This window comes from Macaca fascicularis, chromosome 3 (assembly GCF_037993035.2).
Source record: "Macaca fascicularis isolate 582-1 chromosome 3, T2T-MFA8v1.1".
NCBI lineage: Eukaryota > Metazoa > Chordata > Mammalia > Primates > Cercopithecidae > Macaca > Macaca fascicularis.
In genome coordinates this window covers 85,450,604-85,465,123 of record NC_088377.1, presented here as the reverse complement: position 1 = coordinate 85,465,123, position 14,520 = coordinate 85,450,604, and the positions used below count along the sequence as shown (strand labels likewise).

General features: G+C 43.3%; 1 protein-coding gene across 1 annotated transcript; it reads right to left on the bottom strand.

The window, feature by feature from the left end:
- Positions 1-672: 672 nt before the first annotated feature.
- Positions 673-9,891, bottom strand: PURB (purine rich element binding protein B). Its single transcript, XM_015447462.4, has one exon. It carries the CDS (start codon positions 9,726-9,728, stop codon positions 8,790-8,792), a length of 939 nt encoding a protein of 312 aa, XP_015302948.3. The 5' UTR covers positions 9,729-9,891; the 3' UTR covers positions 673-8,789.
- Between the last annotated feature and the right edge of the window lie 4,629 nt (positions 9,892-14,520).

Genomic DNA, 14,520 nt, shown 5'->3' with positions numbered 1-14,520 from the left:
ACAACTACTTCGGAGGCTGAGGCAGGGGGATCACTTGAACCCAGGAGGCGGAGGTTGCAGTGAGCTGAGATCGCACCACTGTACTCCAGCCTGGCAATAGAGCAAGACTCTATCTCAAAAAAAAAAAAAAAAAAAAAAAGTTTCAGCTTCTAAAACGATATCTACGGATACAGCCTAGAAAGATAAAACCTCCTTGTGGGTATTCAGTAAATTTAAGTGTAAAGGGGTTCCTGAGACCAAAATGTTTGAGAATCTCTGGCCAGGATAAATGGACACAATTCAGATTTTTTCTTAAACATTAGGGCAAGAAAAGGTTGGCCTAATTTACCTCCTAAGCAATTACAATGTTGATAAACAATGAAGGAAGACTTAGCAGTTTATTTCAAGCCATTGTAAATGATGGAAGAAATTAAGGGAAGCAAGTGGCTGTCTAGGTTACCAACCAAAGCATAAAATTAATTTGCAGTTTTGATTTACTCCACAAATTGCCTACTAGAAAAGGGTTATGGCAACCCAGAAGTTCTAGAACAGGCTATATAGTTCAGATGAAATGTGCAATGACTTAAGTCATTTTAAGTGGGAACTCCTGATTCCATAACCATTTGTGAGCCCCAACAGATGGTATTTCCCTCCCCCATCACCACATAATTACTGAGAGACACAAGCACAAGATTGTCATTCACTTTTCTGCATACTTTATTTGTTACAAACATACAATTTTTTTTTAAATATAGACTGTAAAATTCCATTTGCAAAAGTCTATTGTAAGGAGTGCACACCAGCAGGAAGGATTCTTAAATTTTTTCTCTGTGAGTTTTTCTGTCAGTTTTGCTAGTTAGTGGTAAATACAGGACCCGCCATTTTTACAGACCAGTCTGAAGCTTCTGACTGTATTCACATTGCTCTTTTGAAGCAGCCCTGCTCCTCTCAAAATTGATCAGAATCTGAGCTTCAACCTACAGGCAGTGAGATCAACAGCCCGTCTGGACTCTGCTTTTGAACGGTTTTCAGGAAGTGTGATTTCTGAATGGGTACTGCACTTCACAGATTTGAATTGCCCATGCAGCTCTATGTTTGTTAAAGTGCATTCTTCTTTAAAAAATAAGAGGAATAATCTTTACTCTTTAACCAAGGTACTTAAAAAAATGAACTTTTTGGTCTCTCAGCAGATATTCCCAAATTGATCCTATCACTACAAATTTTAGTGTTTTATTTACAGACATTTATAGGGTTACAGGTGGAGGGGACCTTATAAAATTAAAGGTGCAGCTTCTCTTGAAGCAGAAATCAGTTCTACAAATTCATACATAGGAATACACACTTGATTTACAATGCATAAGCATGTGGGTATTTACACAGAGATTTAAGACATCCCCAAAAAACACATTTTAAAGTAATTTCCAACCTAAACTCTAATTGTACATCTAGATCAGGAAGCTGTCTCCTGCTATCAAGATTTGGTTTTAATTTACTCAAATTATTTCTGTAGATTCTCTACTGGCAGGACATCAGTCCCAGCTTTGGAGTGAATAATCTAGTCTAAGGAAGCCACTGGTAGATATTATGATTGGCAGTGAAGATTCCTATAGAACGGAAAGTATGTTATCTGGAAATAGAAGACAAATTAATGTTTAAAAATGATCTTGGAAAAACATCTGGAGGCCCAAAATAATAAATCCCTACAATTGTTTTAGAACTTCAAAAAAAGTCCAAATACACTGAGGATCTTAGTTACTATTCAAATATTGATAAGTCATTGAAAAATAACTCAGATTTACTTGTCTGCTACCGAAATGTGCAAAACCATGGACTCGTTGTAAGTTTGTCCCATATTGACTTAAAGCCAGTTTCTAGACTTTTTGCTCAACCTACTGACTTTTAGAAATTCAGAGAGTAGGCTGGGCATGATGGCTCATGCCTGTAATTCCAGCACTTTGGGAGACCAAGGCGGGCAGAACACTCGAGGTCAGGAGTTTGAGACCAGCCTGGCCAACATGGTGAAACCCCGTCTCTACTAAAAATACAAAAAATTAGCTGGGCGTGGTGGCGCATGCTTGTAATCCCAGCTATTTGAGAGGCTGAGGCAGGAGAATCACTTGAACCCGGGAGGCACAGGTTGCGAGCTGAGATCACGCCATTACACTCACTCCAGCCTGGGCGATAAGAGTAAAACTCCGTCTCAAAAAAAAAAAAAAAAAAAAAAAAATTCCAGAGTGCTTTTGTACACAGCGGTGACATGTGGGCTAGAAGAAGGGTTTATGTCTAATATCTTATCAGTTCAAAATGAAACTCCCAAATTCCTACAACACAAATGTGTTTAACGACATAATCCAGCTCTTCAATTCTCTTGGGATTCTCCCTGCAGTTATGTCTCTGAAAAAGGAATTTAACAAGAGAATAAACAAACCACTCACCATCCTATTTCTAAATATAAAGATTCTTCCAACCAGCCTGATCTTGCAACTCAGGGTTAAGACTGGGGATGAAATATTTGGCTTTAAGAAATAAGAGATGGCCTAAATGGATATTTTGGAAAAAGTTAGCTATTGAAGTGTTACTTAAGGTAAAGCAGAAAAAAGGACAAACTCATGCCTTCTGCAGTATCCTAGTGGACACTGAATAGGGCTATTGCTTTCTTTCCAATACTGTGGGCCCACATTTCATCATACAAAAAAGACATAATTAGTTCTCTTATTCATGTCAATGGATATTAGATATAACACAAGGAAAATGAAATTTGCTTCTAGACTCAAAATCTGTTGACACTTAGAAAGTATAATTATACTTTTTAATTAAACTGTTAGAATCATCTATGGAGAAAAATGAGTTTTAGCTTCCAATAAAGCTCTGCTCTTATTAGAAATCATATTGGGCAGTAAAACTACCAATATGGCAGTTGCTATTCTATTGTTTTAACATGGCTCTACCTATCCCAATTGGAATGTCTAATTCAAGAGGCATGAGTTAGATTTTCAAATTAAATGATTGTGAATAGAGGTGATTACATTGATGGCATATTTCCTATTTCTTTAGGAAATATAAAATACATTCATGAAGGCCTTACTTGGATCAGGGGTACAGTTATCAATTGGGAATCTCTAAGGTAATAAGTTTTCATGATGCAATTTTATTATTTTTTCATTTTCCAAATCTAATTTTCAGTACTGATAATTGGACAATTGTTCAAGTAAGAGTCTGTTAAATCCGTCAGTAACAAAACCGAGTTTTAAGACTGAGGGCTGGGAAAGGTGACTTTAAATAGCAAAGTCAGACATATCAAAAGAACTCACTATTCAAGAGTCCAGCTATCTGCTGAAACTTCTAGGGGGCTAATACTTGAAAATTAATGACTTTGTTTTTTCTAAGTTAAAACAGGGAGAAATGAAGTTATAATTTGCCATTTCCACCTTACATTTGGAATTTTTTTTTTTTTTTTTGAGACGGAGTCTCGTTCTGTCACCCAGGCTGGAGTGCAATGGCGCGATCTTGGCTCACTGCAACCTCCGCCTCCTGGGTTCAAGCCATTCTCCTGCCTCAGCCTCCCAAGTAGCTGGGACTACAGGCACACACCACTATGCCCGGCTAATTTTAGTATTTTTAGTAGAGACGGGGTTTCACCATGTTGTCCAGGCTGACCTGAACTAATCTGCCCGCCTTAGCCTCCCAGAGTGCTGGGATTACAGGCGTGAGCCACCGCGCCCGGCCACATTTGGAATTTCAAATGGGGCATATGACACATATTATTTTTTGTCTATATTTTCTTAAGGTAAATGTGTTTTTTTTTTTTTTCTTTTTTCTTTTCTACAAACTATCTCCCGCCCTCCCCAGCCCCACCCACACACCCATTATCCAGTATACTGAATGGGAGTTGTAACTCTTTAGGAAGACAGCTAATTGATTTACAGTACTCTAAAACCAACCCTGAAAACTGATAATCTCATTCACTTACTATAACTTCAGTGCTGTGGTTGACAGAAAAGAAAAAGTTACCTTAAGGCTCAAGGGAAAGTAACTTATTAAATTGTGAATGCAGCATTGTTTACTCTCCCATCCATTGGAAACTAGCAAAATGCATTCTGGATCAATAATACAAACCTTCTAACATTAGCAAAGATTTCTATTCTTCTTACACAGAGTTATAACAATATTCATAAGCAATTATCTAAGGGAGCCTGAGAAACTATGATCCACATCACACAAAGATTTCATGTATTTCATGATCAAAAAGTGCTTTATCTTTGAGAAACGTCAGGGTTAAAATGGAAATATACAATGTAAAGTCACTTGACATTTTTTCAAGTCAAGTATAAAGTAGAAAAGGAGCAAAAAGATGGAGGCTCTGCTCTCTGAACAGGCCTTATGCATGTGACTTTTAGGGTTTACAAAATTAAAATTGTTTTAAGAATTAAAAATAGTGGGACTTTACACCACTATATTCTAAAACCTGAGATTGGACATCAAAACAGTCAACTTTGTTATTCATCAGAGCAATTCTGATACTTCCTAAAAATAGAAGATAACTCAACTGAATTAACTCCAGGGTCAAAAACATTAATTTTCCCCAATCAAAAAGGAGACCGATCTCTAACATTATACCAAGAGTGCTGCAGAAAGACTAACTCTCAGCAAATGAGTCATTTCTATATAAGCAAAAAAGTCACTTTTCTCCTTCCCTTTCTCACTGATCAAGGCCACACTATTTTCAAATGAATATCTACTGAGAGATCAGTTGTGCATTGGATAAAGTACCATAATTGGGTTAAAAATGAAAACAAAATTTACAGTGAAGAATACTTATGTGCATGGCTTACACACTCCAGCTTCTCAATTTCATCCACCTCAAGAGCAAGATAGATGCAAAGTCACCTTGTGTAGATTACATTCTACACCCCTGTAAAGCCAGTCAAGGTCACATTTAACAAAGCATCTTCAGCAACTACAGTGCCTGAAGTGTGCAGCCATTTACAGACCACTCAATATGAGGGCATTATTATAACCAGCCTCTTTTGCCCACAACCCTGCATTTTCAGATAAGACAGGATAATTGTTTTGTTTTGAGAAAACTGAAGCTTGAATCTCTTAAAAGACCTGCAATTTACTGCAAAGTAATCCAGAGGTAACAAAGGAAGCAGGAGGTTAATGGCTGCCTGCACCAAAAGCCTCTCAATCATTTTGCAGTAAATAATTATGGAAAGTGATGTGACAAGTAGCCATGTGTGTATCACAGCTACAGTCATTTATACCACCTACATGCCTCCGATAGTTACATAGGGTGTTTGGGTTTTTGGTTTGGTTTTCACTTTGATTTTTGGTGCCATACAGATTTATATTTTGTTCTGTGCAGCATATGCACTGAAAAACTTGCTGCTGTTCCACTTGCTGAAATGACAGGCAGGGACAATAGAAACCAAAACATAGTAGGAAGAGTAGTAGGATCTCTTCACAGATTTTTATTCTTTTGATTATGTTCCTAAAATTTGGCTTTTCTTCTTTGTAACTATGGTAGTTTGGGAAACAAACCTTCTAACGATTATCTGAAAAGTTTTAGTTTCCTACTTCTCAGGAATATGACTATTTTGATTAGCTGGGATGTTTGCCAAGCTTAAAAAAAAAAGGCTCAAAATCATTCATAGCAACAACTGAAAAAAAAATTGGTTGTTTCCCATGTCTGTACAATCTGACTGGAATTAACAAAGACCATTTCCCTTTAATAAACTATTAATAATATTTACGAATGAATCCCTGTGTTTTGCAGGTTTCTATTGTCCCTAGTGACTGGAATGAAGATCAGTGAAATGCTACAATTAATCCACAGCCTTCTGCAATCTTCCTGCAGTGGGAAGAGAGGCCATGAACCATCCCTTGCAGGAGAAACAAACCTTAGAGATTGGTTAAGACTTAAAAACCCACCACTATGACATTACCACTTAATCTTACATAGGCAGGTCAAAATTTTAATATAAATTACTTTTGCCAACACATAGCTTATGCATTCTTTGCTCCTTTTTTTGGAGGATTCTCAAATTGATATCTAAAGATTTACATATGATATATTACTGTTATATGGTCTAATGACTAAGAAAAATTTCTCTGGTAACCAAAGCTGATGCCATATATGGTAGTGTTCTTGGCATATACTCTATATGCCTCAGACCACTTCCACATTCTTTCTATTCAGCTAATTATAGCTTAGTAGCCACTGGTGAAGGATTGTGAAGACCCTGTCATTTCTACAGAATAGAAAGGCAAGGCTAGTTACTGCAATTCAGCCAAACAAAAAGAAAAATAAACCAACCCCTTGAAAAGGAGAGGTACTGCACCTTTGCAAAATTGAACTGGCTCACTGCAGCTGAGCAACAGAACCACCACTGAAGCAAGAAAACAAGTTGGTCTATACAGGAATTGTACATGGTTTGAAAATGAAAAAGTTACAGCAATCAACTAATAGCTGCAACCTTAATTTTCATTGCTGCCTCAGAGTTGAAACTTAAACAGTTTCTGCAAACCTAATGCTAGCTTCTCAGCTCCTTTACTAAAACTATTTAGGAATTTGTTCTCCGCAGCAAAGAAATAAACACTCAAAACACATAGGTAAATACAGCAGGACATTATTGAAAACAGCTGCCTTGTAGTACAAAATACAGTACAAGTATACGGATGTCATTAAAACATCAAAAATACTATTGCTCCCATACAATTTAGGAAACATTCTTTGCAACGGAGAAAAATTTAAAAGAAAGCTTTAAAAAAATCTGTTTAAAAATTCTACTGTGGATGATGAGAGTAGAGAAATAGTCTGAAAAGGGCACCAATGTTTGTGGCTCTTCCACTTTTTTTTTTTTTTAATCTAAGATCAACAATATTCTGCATCACAATCTATTTTTTTTAAAAAAGCCTAATTTTATGTACACAATTATTTCCCGCCCTCTCAGCCACAAATACATGAAAACCTTTTTGTATATTACTCATTTCCCAATAAATACAAAAAGATTGTATAGATTGAATAATACCAAAATAAGATAATAAAAAGGATATGCAATAAATTAAAAAGGCAGCTCAAATAAGGGGCAGGCATGCAGTTAAAAAAAAAAATACTAAGATTGTGGAGGTGGGGTTACTTGCCTCCTGGTTGAGAAGGTGTCACACAAAGAATACCTGAAAACTTTGGAAAGAACGTTAGCTCCCATTCAATTCAAAGTTACCTAGGTCTATGACATTTCTAGGAATACCTTTTGATGGGGTGGGATTAACTTGATTAGTAAAAATCATTTCTACTGAAAATCCATTTAAAATATAGAAGAGGCGATCCTTGAAAACCCCAACTTTTATTCTTGAAAGACAGCTGGATTAACTGGCAAAAGCCAGTTTGTTGAAATTTCAAGATGGTATAAAAATGCTTCCAGGATATAGTCAGCATATTCACGTTAACTTCAGTTCCTTTCACAGATGGATTTCAGCTTCCACCGGGTGCACTGCTTGAATCACTCATCCATCATTTGCCAACTCTGATTGTGAGGTACTGATACAATGGATCAAGTTCTTAAAAATTTTAAAAGAATAAATGATGCTGGAATTCTGGACCTGAGGATCTTTAGTATTTGAACAAATCCACAGATTAAACTGAAGGTAAATTAAGACTTCAGTTTTGGTTATTTCCAACTTTTCCGTGAGGATGTATATTCCATTAAAGCTCAGGCTTATAGCCACACTGTTCCTTTTGTAGGTAATCTTCAAGTTTTATGGTTTAAAATCCAGCCAACCAGTGGCTGTAACAGCCGAATTAGCCATAATTCACTGGCTCACACAGTGGAGATCTGGCTCTCATTCATACCAAAGCCATTTCTTGGTAATGACCTCCATATTTAGAGATCAGGGGAAGAACTTTAGTGAGCAGCAACCAATCCACTCAAACAGTCTGCCTTGTGCTTTATGCCTGACTTTTTCTTGTGCCTACCTCAGCAACCCCCAATGTAAAACTGCTTCTATCTTCGAAAATTTTTTGTCAACTTTGGAACTATTTTAGTAACGGATTCTACTCCAAGCATTGCTATCTGAATCCACTGGCATCCCGGAAAACAATTCTGCAAAGACAAGACATTTGCCTTGGTCTCCAGGTTCCATGCAAAACCATTTTTCAAAAAAAAAATGGATCCAATTTGGTTCTGTATTCTTAGATGGCTTCTTGAAATCTTATCTTTAACCCATGATTATCCCAAGTTGCATTTCTTTTCATGAACCTGAACCCTCAGAACTGGATAATTGTAAAGGCCTCTCTTCTCAAGGATTCCATGAAGACCTAGATCCAAAATGCTGATTTCAATGGAGGTGAAGGGATAGACACTGCAAGAGTGAGGCGTAGAGAGAGATCTTTTGTGCCAGATTACCCAGATGCAACCTAAATGCAACTGTTATCAATGGTCTGGGTAACCTGGACGTGTTTCTTGCCCCGGATGTGCAAGGATCTATTCCCTCCAGGGATTATCCTCATGGGTTTAGGAACCTCAGTTGAGAAACAACAGAAGCTGAGACAATTTTATGCAGGTGAGGAGATGCTGTTGTCCTCTTTGCAGGTTGCTGTCAGTTCCTTGGAACTTGACTGCTTTTCTCAAGTTGTCCGTCACTGTTCTCTTACGATTATTTCTCTTAACTATATTATGTTTTGTTTTTTTCCCTCTGCGGCCTCCCTGGCTCCCTCTCCACTAGCTCACTGGGGATGAGCAGGAAGGGGAATTCTCTAGCCAACGGGATTGTGGTGGGGTGGAGGAGGCCTGTAGGGGAAGCTGCCTGTTTCAATCCTCATCCACCTCCTCACCCTCTGACTCTTCGCCGCCGCCGCTGCCCCCACCACGTCGCTCATAAAGCTTATCCCTCTGTCTTTCCTGGATTTCTTTCATCTCATCCGCATACCGGCAAAAGGCGCCTCCGAACTTGCCCCAGGCTTTGAAGGGCACGGTGATGGCATTGCGGTAGGACGGCTTCACCTCGCTCACTCGCAGAAACACCCCGTATTTGTTGCAGCCCACATCGAAGAAGAAGCGCTTGGAGTCCACGGTGATGGAGGTGCCCTCCGGGAGCTCTCCATACAGGCCGCCCCCTGGGCCGCCGGCGCCGCCTCCCGGGCCGCCTGCCAGCTCGTCGTCCTCGCCTCCGTAGTCGTCGATGAGCTTGGCCAGCGCGTCGCGGAACTCGATGAGGCCCTGCGCAGGCAGCGCGATGGTCTGGCCGCTCTGCAAGCCGCCGGGCCCGGGGCCCGCGCCGAAGCCGCCACTGCCGCGGTTGACCGTTTGGCGGATGCGCAGGAAGCGGCCGCGCTGGTTCTCCTTGAGGTCCAGGTAGTACTTGCGGTTCTCACGCACCAGGAATTCGCTCTTGAGCGCGCGCCGCGGCCCGCCGCCCTCCTCGGCGCCCGCCGCCAGCTGCTCGGGGCTGCTAGGGCCCAGCTGCGCGTAGTGCTCTATGAAGTCTCCCAGTGAGTCGCGGAACTCGGCGGCCACCGCCATGGACAGCGTGAGGCGGCTCTTGGAACCGCCCGCGCCCACCTCGGCGATCTTGAGGAAGCGGCCTTTGGCGTTCTGCTTCACATCTAAGTAGAAGCGCTTGTTCTGGATGTCCAGCCGCTTCGAGGCCAGCTCCTGCGTCTCCTGCTCGCCGCCGCCGCGGGACGCGGGCTGGAACCCGCCCGGCCCACCGCCGCCGCCGCGCTCGCTGCCGCTGTCGCCGTCCGCCATCTTCTCGGCCGCCGCCTCGCCGCCACCGCCCGCCGCGCTCGCGCCCCCGCCCTCCGCCCTGCGGCTCGCGCTCCGGGGCCCCCCAGCCTCGCCCGCCCGGCTCGCTCACGCGCTCCCGCCGCTCATCGCCGGCCGCCGCCGCCCCCCATCGCCTCCGCGCCCCGCCCCCGCCACTTCCGTGCAGCCCTAGGCACTTCCGGCGCGCGACTTCCCGTGAGGTCACTCCGTCCCGCCCGCCGCGGCCTCGCGGCCGGAAGCGCCGCGGCGGCGTGGCGCAGAGGGGTGACGTCAGGGTCCGCGCTGGGCGGGCGGCAAGGTGGGAGTCGGTTAGTGCTACTGCTCGGTTTCTAGGCCTGGGGACTTGCCAGCGTTAGCGTGACTCAGGCTCCCACTGCGTCTGTCGACGCGCCTCTCCCCCATGACACTTCTACTTTAGACTCCAGTGTCGTTCACTTCCCTCCTCGTTTCCGGGGCGTTAGCTGAGCATGCTCAGGCCCCAGCCTGCCTGCCCTGGTTGTGTGCTGGGAACGGGGTTCCAGTCTACGCACTATGGCGATAGGGGTGAGGGAGATCCTTTGGAGTACTCGGCAGCGGGTTCTTACCGGCCTGTGGGGTTCCCCAGAGCAGGCATGAGCTCACTCTGAAGGGCAAGCTGCAGTTGGCTTGGCAACTCTGGAGAAGAGCCACCCAGCATAGGAGACGGCAGTGCAGAGGCACCCAGGGCGTGACACTGGGAGCTCAGAGCAGCTGGGGGTGTGTATGCCTGAAGAATGGTCGTAGATGACACGGTGGGGTGGAATAGATAAAGGAAAGCTATTTGTAGTGCGGGAGAGTTAGTGCCTACTCCAGAGTCTGGAGCCACCACATGTGATCAGATTCACATTTTGGAAAGATCACTGTGGGAACAACATAGAAGATGGTTTAGAATGAGGTGAGATTTGGGATCCAGAGATCAGTTAACTGTCCACACAGTTAGCCATATTAAAATGGTTAAGGGAATTGACTCTGCCAATCTTTAGTTTCTTTATCAATAAAACGAATAATTCCTATGAGGTCTTTTTGTTGTAAGCATTGAGGTGTAACAAGAGGCAGTATTGGAATAGTGTTAAAAAGTGTAGGCTCTGCAATTGCACTGGGTTTGAAATTGACCTTGGCCAGTTACTTAGTATTTTCCCAAGCCAAAATGTCCTCATCTTTAAATTTTTTTTTTTTTTTTTTTTTAAATTTGAGTCTTGCTCTGTCGCCCAGGCTGGAGTGCAGTGACATGATTTCGGCTCACTACACCCTCCACCTCCCAGGTTCAAGCAATTCTCCTACCTCAGTTTCCTGAGTAGCTGGGATTACAGGCATCTGCCACCACACCCGGCTAATTTTTGTATTTTTAGTAGAGACAGGGTTCCACAATGTTGGCCAGGCTGGTCTTGAACTCCTGACCTCAAGTGTTCTGCCGGCCTTGGTCTCCCAAAGTGCTGGAATTACAGGCATGAGCCATCATGCTCATCAAGACTTTTGAGACAATCTTGCTCTGTTGCCCAGGTTGGAGTGCAGTGGCACGATCTTGGCTCACTGCAACCTCTGCCTCCTGGGTTCAAGCAGTTCTCCTGCTTCAGCCTCCTGAGTAGCTGGGACTATAGGCATGCGCCACCATGCCCAGCTAATTTCTCGTATTTTAGTGGAGACGGGGTTTCACCATGTTGCTCAGGCTGGTCTCAAACACCTGAGCTGAGGCAATCCACTGGCCTCGGCCTCCCAAAGTGCTAAGATTACAGGCATGACCCACCGTGGCCAGCCTTCACTTGTAGGTATTTACCTGAGGGAAGTCAAAGTATGTTCACACAGTTTGTATGACCCCATTTATATAAAAGTATATGAAAGAGGAAGTGTGTGTGTCAGAGAGCAAATCCGTAGTTGCCTGGGCCTGAATATGGAGGGACAGATTGGAAAGGTTAATACAAGGAAACTTTTAAGGGTGATGTATTCTGTATCTTGTTTGTGATCGTGATTTCACAGATTTGCCAAAACTCGTTGAAATGTAGTTTATTATAGAGAAATTAGACCCCAATAAAGTAATTATTATTTTGAAAAGAGAGGAATCAAAGAGGATGTTGGGGATAACACTAAAAAAATACCTTGTAGGGTTTTGGGGCAATAATCCTTGAAACATGTTTTAGTGTAATACCTAAATTACAGTAAGTGCTCAATAAATGTGAACTTTGGGGTGCATCCACATGGGTCAGTAGTAATTAGGTGTGGGAGCTGCCAGCAGGTAGGGTGGATTTGACGTCAGTTTCCTAGAAGAAGGAGAGTTCGGAGGAAGATACCAAATTTTGGGCCTTGAACAACTCAATCCTTGGAGAGGATTGAGACATTTAAAATCCCTAAGGAAGGAATGCAATTTCAGGCATCACTTGACCTTTGTGAAAGATGTCCACTCAACTCCTCTAGTTTCTTGCTAACCAACTTTCTGATTTCTCCTCTCTAATACAACTTACCTACATAGAAGCCCCCAACATTCAGTTCATGAAAAGGACTCTCTATCCCTCTGTTCATTTCTTTTTTTTTTTTTTTTGAGACAGAGTCTCACTCTGTCGCCAGGCTGGAGTGCAGTGGCGCGATCTCGGCTCACTGTAACCTCTGTCTCCTGGGTTCAGCTGATTCTCCTGCCTCAGCCTCCTGAGTAACTGGGATTACAGGCATACCACCACCATGCCCAGCTAATTTTTGTAGTTTTAGTAGAGATGGGGTTTCACCATGTTGGCCAGGATGGTCTTGATCTCTTGACCTCATGATCTGCCCACCTTGGCCTCCCAAAGTGCTGGGATTACAGGCATGAGCCACCGCGCCCAGCCCCCTCTGTTCATTTCTTTTCTTTCTTTTCTTTTCTTTTTTTTTTTTGAGATGGAGTCTCGCTGTGTTGCCCAGGCTGGAGTGCAGTGGTGTGATCTCGGCTCACTGCAAGCTCTGCCTCCTGGGTTCATGCCATTCCCCTGCCTCAGCCTCCCAAGTAGCTGGGCTTACAGGCGCCTGCCACCATGCCCTGCTAGTTCTTTTGTATTTTTAGTAGAGATGGGGTTTCACTGTGTTAGCCAGGATGGTCAAGATCTCCTGACCTTGTGGTCCGCCCGCCTCGGCCTCCCAAAGTGCCGGGATTACAGGCATGAGCCACCGCGCCCGGCTCCCTCTATTCATTATCAGTTTGATTTTAACAAGTCAATTTCTATTTAATGAGTCAGATACATTGCTTATTTCTTTTGAAATTTCATTCTTTGCTTTAAGCTTAGATTCTTCTCCCCTTTCAGATAGATATTCAGTAGTCACATTTTTGAACACTTTTAGAAACTTTTTATGGTTTTGTTTTTTATATATGTGATTTTACTATATTTTTATATTTTACGTTTAACTATCTGGAATATATTTTGGTGTATAGTATGAGTGAAGAATTTAAAAAATTTCCTTCAAATGACTAACCAATTGTTCAGTACTATTTATTGAATAATCCTTTAGGGACAGATCTCAACAGGTGGAGACAGGGGTAGGATATTTTGGGCAGAGGGAACATATGTCCCGAGATGGTGAGAAGTTCCGTTTGGATAGAGCCCAGCATCTGTGAGGAGTGGGTGGTGAACAGTGGATCTGGAAGGCACTTAGACTGGGTCCCACTGGGAGGCCTTTGACTTGTACGCAGGGAGCTTGGGCCAAATTGAAGAGTCAAGGGGGAGCCACTTGACTGTGAGAAGTGTAACACCTCTGGCTCTGTGCTTCAAGGAAGTGACCCATAGTAGAGGATAGCATGGGTGGGTTAGGGTGGGACCTAGGATGGGCCCTCAGTTTGGAGGCAATGACTGTGTTGCAGACAGGAGCCAGCAAGGATTGGGTGCAACTGGTGGCAGTGCTGGTGGGAGGGGAGGGAGCATGTGGGACCTTTGGCTCAGCATTTGAAAACTAAATGTGGGGCATGAGAGGAGAGGAGGAGGATTTTTTTTTTTTTTTGGAGACAAAGTCTTATTATGTTGTCCAGGCTTGTCTTGAACTTTTAGGTTCAAGTAATACTCCTACCTCAGCTTCCCAGGTAGCTGAGATTACAGGCACATAACACTGCACGCAGTTGGAGGATTATAATTATTATTATTTAGACAGAGTCTTGCTGTGTCGCCCAGGCTGGAGTGCAGTGGCATGATCTTGGCTCACTGCAGCCTCTGCCTCCTAGGTTCAAGTGATTCTCCTCCCTAAGCCTCACAAGTAGCTGGGACTACAGGCGCCAGCCACCATGCCCGGCTAATTTTTTTTTGTATTTTTAGTAGAGATGGGATTTCACTATGTTGGCCAGACTGGTCTTGGACTCCTGACCTCGTGCTCTGCCTGCCTTGGCCTCCTAAAGTGCTGGGATTACAGACATGAGCCACCGCACGCAGCCAGATTATTATTTTTTATTATTTATTTATTTATTTTTTATTTATCTTTTTGAAATGGAGTCTTGCTCTGTCGCCCAGGCTGGAGTGCAGTGGCGCGATCCCAGCTCACTGCAAGTTCCGCCTCCGGGGTTCATGCCATTCTCCTGCCTCAGCCTCCCGAGTATCTGGGACTACAGGCGCCCGCCACCTTGCCCGGCTAGGTTTTTGTATTTTTTAGTAGGGACGGGGTTTCACCGTGTTAGCCAGGATGGTCTCGATCTTCTGACCTCGTGATCCGCCCGTCTCGGCCTCCCGAAGTGCTGGGATTACAGGCTTGAGCCACTGCGCCCGGCCTATTTATTTTTAAGACAGAGTCTTCTCTGTCACCCAGGCTAGAGTGC